The sequence below is a fragment of the Phoca vitulina genome, unplaced genomic scaffold (assembly GCF_004348235.1).
Source record: "Phoca vitulina isolate PV1807 unplaced genomic scaffold, GSC_HSeal_1.0 scaffold22, whole genome shotgun sequence".
Taxonomy (NCBI): Eukaryota; Metazoa; Chordata; class Mammalia; order Carnivora; family Phocidae; genus Phoca; species Phoca vitulina.
The window spans coordinates 35,779,877-35,787,115 of NW_022589725.1; the positions used below are offsets into that span (position 1 = coordinate 35,779,877).

Here is a 7,239-nt window from a genome sequence, read left to right on the forward strand (position 1 = left end):
AAGGTATAAATGCCAGCATGTTCCACCTTACTGCCATCAGAGGTGACTATAAACATGTTACTACACAATAGGCACTATAATCACAAGTAAAAATTCCAGCTGCTGTATCATTAAAGTTAACTGTTTCTGATGGGCTATTGCTACTGTTGCCAGGACAGGGAAACAAACTGGGTGGCAGAGCTCACTTCCCCAGAAACCTGCACTACCTGTCAAAGCCTTGGACTGACCTGGTAGAAAAGTCTGTTGTGCCAGCCGCCCACCTCCTAGCATTTAATTTAAAAGACTGTCTCTAAGTGGGTTCTGGTCCTCTGCAGAGTTCCAAAAGCCACATCTATTGGCTGAGGTCATTGTGTGAAAACTGTTGCAAAAAAATGGATTCAGTAATCGACTGCCAAAAATGTAGATTAAGACATATTATGAAAAGAACATTTGCATTTAAATAATGGCTGTATTTATTTGCAAGCTCAATCTGAAGCCCATGCAAGTCTTAAAGAAAAAGGAATACGATTCCTTTCAGTGTATTTCATTATGAAGTCATAGAACAGAAGTAGACTAAGGACTGAGAAGATGTGTTATTCACCTGTTCATCCTCACCTACCCTGGTGGAATGTAGTTATTCAAGGATATGGACTTTAAGTCAATGGATATAAGGAGAGGGAGGGAGGATGAAGCCCACACAAGTGACAAAGTGATGATGGAAACTTTCACGAATTTCTTTTACATTTTCAGTCTAGTAATTATCCCAAACTTTTAAATTCTGATAGATATTATATATTGGAGCTTATTTTCCAAATATTCCTAACAAAGCTGAAAATCCTCTGCTGACCAGCTTGACCATTTGGAAGCTTAGGGACATCTTTGCACAGGGCAGGCCTGACCCCTTCCTTCCCATCATCTCTGAACAATGGCAAACTTCACTTCTTAAGTATTTCTTCACTTCTAATGCTGTCCTGATTCTCTCATCATCTCTTATGACAGGTCCCAATAGGTTCTGTGAATCTAGTTTGGTCCTAGCCCCATGCCCTTCCCCCTCCCCCATCTCCCCACTCTGTCCCACTGTCCCACTTTGCAGCCATAGCAGCTTCCGAAAACTCGAATCTGACCCCAGCCTTCCTGCCTGAAACCCCTGAGGGTTTCCACACCCATGACACCCATCAAGGTGCCTCGCAGTGTGGCCTATGAGGTGCAGCAAGCAGCATCCCTATAGCTGAGGGTGGGCCTGGACTCTCTAGTCTCAGGCCACTCCCCTCAATATAGGGTTCCTTCTTGATGTTGTTACCTGTCCTTCCTCTTGTAGGCATCTGGGTCTGTGGCCTCGCCTAAATTCCAGCCTCCCTTCGAAGGCTGGTATGGTCCTCAGTTATGGTCCTGTCTCCCAACTTCCATGATCCATAAGTCTTAGCAACTGTAATCAGTTACTGTTCTCTGCATCCTAGGTTGGATGCCTCTGTGCTTTTTCTGCTCATGCTGTCCCCTTGGACCAGGGTTCTCCCACCACCTCCCCATGAGCCTTTTTGTTCATAGTCTCGTTCTCCTCCTCAAGATGTAGTGCAGGGGGTGCTTCCTCTGTGATGACTCCTGACCCCTCACATTATACTTGGAGTCCCATCTCCTAATCCTTTGCATGCTCTCAGAGCAGGATTGGTACTCTACCATCATAACTCCTGTGTTTTGTGAAAAGTGCATTTTTGTATATTTGCTTTCTGAACTTCATGCAGGTCAAGCGACATTTATATTTCTGCATTTAGCAATACCCTCAGGCCTTGGAAAAGAATGGACACATGACAGAGCCTTGTGAATGGAAGCCAAAGTACTTCTTACAGCTTTCTAAAAACTTTGGCATTGCCAGAGCCTGTTCCCCTTAACAGGTGTCACCAGAAGATGTGAAGGTCTACTCTGATGGCCTTTCCTATAACTTGACTTCTCTGGACTCCCTGCCAGTTGGTTTTCATGGGTTCCATTCACAGGAATCGCTACAAAACATTTCCCATTTCTGAATTTCCTTTCTAATTAAAACCATCTCTTTCCAGCTGCTTCTGGTTCTCATTGCACCTCCAGGCCTGATGCTTCTGGTTTCCTTGGCTGCATGTCCAAAGTGCACGTTTCAAAGCATGTAATACAAATGCCCTTACTTGCCCCCCAGTGTACTGAAGAAGTGACTCTTGAAACAACTCAACTCATCTTCCCTTTAGGCTAGCATTCCTACTATTTTTTCCAGCAGATTTAGCTATACCAAGGATCCCTTAGTAGAAACTTTGAAATGCCAAATTAAGGAAACTGCTTGTGACAGCAAAAACTCTTCTCAAATTGTCCCCACACATGTCTTTCTAGCCTCATGTGGCCCTAGGACCCTGTGTCCCTCTCTCACCTTGATCACTTTTGCCAATGACCCCTCTGTCCCAAGTGGGGGGTGTCAGCAGGAATCCCCAACTGACTTCTGGTGCTGGCAACCCTTTAGTCCACCAGTAGCCCCATTCTCATGGCCATTACCTTGGGTCATCTCTGCCAGCATCCCTGCTGAAGCCCCTACTGGGTGTTGGTCACCTAGTCTTTCTCCACTTCATTTTCAATGGATATTTAACAATGTTTCAGTTTCTCTGCATTTTTGCACACTAGTTGCATTCCCTAACTTTTGCCAGACACTCATGAGTCCCCACCCAATCCCCATGTCCCGTTCTCAAAGGCTCATGATAAATACATCCTCTGACCTCCAGCTCCTGGAATTCCTCCTCCTCCTCCACGTCATAGGAGAGGGTGTGGATCTTGATGTCATCAGCCGAGAGGTCGATGAACTTCCCATCGGGGTACTCCAGACTCTCTTTGGTGGGTGACCGGTCCTCAATGAAGGTGGTCTCACAACAGTCGGCAGCCACGCCATCCCCCCAAGAGCGCAGCACACCCTCCGAGTAGAGAATGATGTTGGGTCGGAAATGGGACTCCACAGACTGCTGAAGTGTGTTGGGGTCCAGCAGTTGCTGGACTGGCTCATTCCTGCTGCCATCCAGGCTGGCTGGTGCCGCGCTGCCCACCACCCGGCAGCTCTGGTACTGTGGCGCTGGGTAAACGGACACCAGGCCATCTCTGTTCTCGGCCATGAAGTTTCTTGTGTTAATTAAGCCATTCCTCTTGCCAGCATCACTGATTTTACTGTGCACCAGCATGCTCTTCTGTTCAATTATGCCATCCATGGTTCTCTCCCTCCCTGACTGGGCGTCAGGCTGGCGGGCCACACTCCAAGGTCACACTTGCCTCATAGGACCCATTTCTCCTGGAGGAGGAGGAAACAGAGATGAGACAAGAAAATCACACCTGAAAAAAAATCTAATCACCCAGACCCTTGCTGTTTCAGCGTGTACTAGTCAGCTGATATGCACAGAAGCTGGAGGGGGGTGGGTTGTCAGATGATATTCTAGTCCTACCTATTCTACCAATTTTTAAAAGGCTCTATCAGGGCAGCCAGTCAGAGAAAGCCAGAAATTGATTACTCACATCCCTATAAAGTCTTTGCTTCCAAATAAAGGAGACTCTGCAGAAATTGGAACCACTGTAGCTCTAGAGAAACCTGTGATTGCCAATAAACATCTTGAAATCATGGGTAAATCCAATTACATTAGCATTGGGCCAGTCCACAGGGAAAATAAGGCTGTAAATCTGCAATGGGGATCAACTCTTCCCGGCTCCATGGCTATTCATTTGAGCAGAAAACATACACCCAAGGAAGAAAAGGTTTAAAATAATGTCCCACACAGATTTAGAAGATAAATGACAAGAAAACCCACGCCATTAGTTCTGTATATAGACAAAATTTCCAAACTAAGGAAACACTCACATGTACATTCTAATGTATGTATTAACATTAGCTCAATGCTCACACACGCCTACTGGCCTTCCAACATGGTCCCAGGAATTGAACTAGAAGTTCCCCTGCCTTAATCGTACTCAACTTAGAGAAAAATCCACATATATGGGATACAATTAAAAAGCCCTCTAAATTGTTTCTCCCTAGATCACGTTCCTTTCTAGGGTTTTGAATGTTCAAAAAAAAAAAAAAAAGGAGGGAAAGAAAAAGATACCAAAGATTAAGATTTTAGAGATAATGCATTTCCTTGCACAGCAAAGGACACCACCAACAAATAAAAAGACAATCTACTGAATGGGAGAAGATATTTGCAAATGATATATCTGATAAAAATATATATCTGATAAGAGGTTAATATCCAAAATATATGAAGAACTTACACAACGCAACACCAAACAAAACAAAACAAAATTAAAAAAAAACCAACAATCTGATTAAAAAATGGGCAGAGGACCTAAACAGACATTTTTCTAAAAAAGACATACAGATGGCAAACAGACACATGAAAGATGATCAACATCACTCATCATCAGGGAAATGTAAATCAAAACTATGGTAACATATCATCTCATACCAGTCAGAATAGCTAGTATCAAAAAGATAAGTAATAACAAGTGTTGGTGAGGATGTGGAGAAAAATAAAGCCTCATGCACTGTTGGTGGGAATGTAAATTGGTACAGCCACATGGAAAACAGTATGGCAGTTCCTCAAAAAATTAAAGATAAAAATACCATATGATCCAAATGCCAAATACTACTGGGTATTTACCCAAAGAAAATGAAAACACTAATTTGAAAAGGTATATGCACCCCTATGTTTTTTTTTTTAAATGTTTTATCTATTTATTCATGAAAGTCAGAGAGAGAGAGAGAGGTAGAGGCAGAGGGAGAAGCAGGCTCCCTGCCTAGCAGGGAGCCCGATGTGGGACTCGATCCCAGGACCCTGGGATCATGACCTGAGCCGAAGGCAGACGCTTAACCATCTGAGCCACCCAGGCGCCCCTGCACCCCTATGTTTATTGCAACATTATTTACAATAGCCAAGAATTGAAGCAACCCAAGTGTTCATCAATAGATGAATGTATAAGGATGTGTTATATGTATATATATGTGTATGTGCGTATATATGTATGTGTATGTGTGTATACACATATATAATGGAATATTACTCAGCCATAAGAAGAATGAGATCTTGCCATTTATGATGACAACATGGATGGACCTGGGGATTAGGGGGCACAATCTTCCAGTTATAAAATACATAAGTCATGGGGATGAAAAGTATAGTAATAATGTTGTAGGGTGACTGATGGTGACTACAATTCATCATGGCGAACACTGAATAATGCATAGATTTGTTCAATCACTATGTTGTACATCTAAAACTAACATAGTATGTCAACTATGGTTAAATAAGAAATAAAAATACTTTAAAAAATTTTAAATAAAATAATTTAAAAGCATTTGAGTCATTTTCCTATAAGGAAAAAAATTAATGATGACTTAAAGACAACCTTTTCTCAACATTTTTAATGCTTAGATTTTTCCTAACAAAAACAAAAAGAATGAATTTCCCCAAGTATTTGCAAGTTAGTAAGTAGTAAGTTTGCAAGTTAGTAGTTAGTAGCTATTATGTATGAATGATATTATATATGTACATATGTACATATTATATATATACATATAACACATCTTTATACACTCATCTATTGATGAACACTTGGGTTGCTTCAATTCTTGGCTACTGTAAATAATGTTGCAATAAACATAGAGGTGCATATACCTTTTCAAATTAGTGTTTTCATTTTCTTTGGGTAAATACCCAGTAGTATTTGGCATTTGGATCATATGGTATGATTCATATATAATAGCTACTTTGCAAGTTAGTAGCTATTATGTATGAAAACTTTCCATCTTGGGGACTTTGAGTACTCTGGCTTTCTATGAGATTTCAGAATTTTCTGATATCCTAACTGCTTTATTTGGTGGTAGCTATAAGAATTTAACATTTCAGACCAACCAAGAAATAGAGAGGTCTCCTTTGTGACTAACTGGAAAATAACACTTTAGTAGAACTGACAAATGACTAGTCAAACTACAGCATATGCACGGAGAGATGGTGGGTATTGTTTACGTGATACTGTGTCAGATTTTAGAGAGGTCAAAAACACCCTGCCACCTCTGCTGATGTGGCACTAAGAAATACTTAGCTCTGGAGACACATTTACAATCTGAGAGCTAAAACCATTAATTAAACTATTTGGACAAGATCTTTTGAGCACTTGCAACATGCAAGGCACAACTTGTGTCAGCATCATCTCTGGGACTGATCATCTTCCAAGCTAGCGCAATATGCTCATTGAGGTGTTTCTGGTCCAAACCCTCAACTTCTCTAATCTTCTCCTTCTACAGAGAAGCCACTGGGTTAATCTCAGAATTGGGCCCTTTGTACAGTTTGCGATTGCCAGATGTACTACCAAGTTTAGAATAATCTTCTTGAAGTGTAGTTGGGTTTCTCAGATTGAGCTCCTTCTCCTCAGATCTGTTTTAAGTATCTTACGAAAGACATGTGGTTGCATCTGTTCAAAGCCCACCTCTTCAATGGAGTCACATGCTCTTGCCCAGCCAGAGGGACCTCCCCCTTTTCTGGTGTGTTCTACAGTTTCTGTTATGGGTCCTATTGTTTCCTTCTCTGCAAACATGACAGCTGCTAATGTCAACATCCTCCTCCAGCCCCTGCCCCTGCTCTGGTCCCGGAGCTGCTTGAGACTAAAAAAACCAATATTACCTTTTCCCTTTCTAACACCCAGTATGCAGTAAGTATTCAATGAACTGTTGAAATAAAGTCTCAAGTGTTATGTAATTAGAGTAATCCCCACTTAGTGACCTCCTTGAGCTGCACAAGCCCCAAATGTGAATCTGATATTACAGCATCTGGAGGCAGGCACAACTTAGGTCTCTGAGGTGCTGTCCACCTAAAGAGCCAGCTGAGACCTGGCAGCATCAGCACCACCTGGAAGTTCGTTAGAAAGGTGGAATCTTCAATACACCTGGAACCACTGATTCAGAATCTGCATTTTAACACCACAGAAAATGATGATTCTGAACATAAAGTTGAGGGGCCCTGTTCTATGGTATAGAGTGCAAGTTTTGGCCTGTTGCACTAGTTGGCTCCATTGTACAATGGATAATTTACTATCTTTTAAAAAAAGTCTTCAAATAAATATATCAAACATGCTTAAAGAACTTTCATTTTCTTCTTGAAGTAAATTTTTCCAACTTTGAGCATCATAAGTTATGATTACATTGGAATGAAAGAGGCTGAAATCAGTGGAATCTTATCTTTATCACTTGCAGCATCCTTCAATATCTCTTTAGAC

The 7,239-nt window shown here is 41.6% G+C and overlaps 1 protein-coding gene across 1 annotated transcript; it reads right to left on the minus strand.

Moving 5' to 3' along the window:
- Positions 1–1,067: 1,067 nt before the first annotated feature.
- LOC116641761 (synapse differentiation-inducing gene protein 1-like) lies at positions 1,068–3,275 on the minus strand. Its single transcript, XM_032419677.1, has one exon. It carries the CDS (start codon positions 3,186–3,188, stop codon positions 2,613–2,615), a length of 576 nt encoding a protein of 191 aa, XP_032275568.1. The 5' UTR covers positions 3,189–3,275; the 3' UTR covers positions 1,068–2,612.
- Positions 3,276–7,239: the final 3,964 nt, after the last annotated feature.

Bases quoted from the DNA above. Each gene is read 5' to 3' on its own strand.
- LOC116641761 (XM_032419677.1), bottom strand. From the start codon at position 3,188: ATGGATGGCATAATTGAACAGAAGAGCATGCTGGTGCACAGTAAAATC.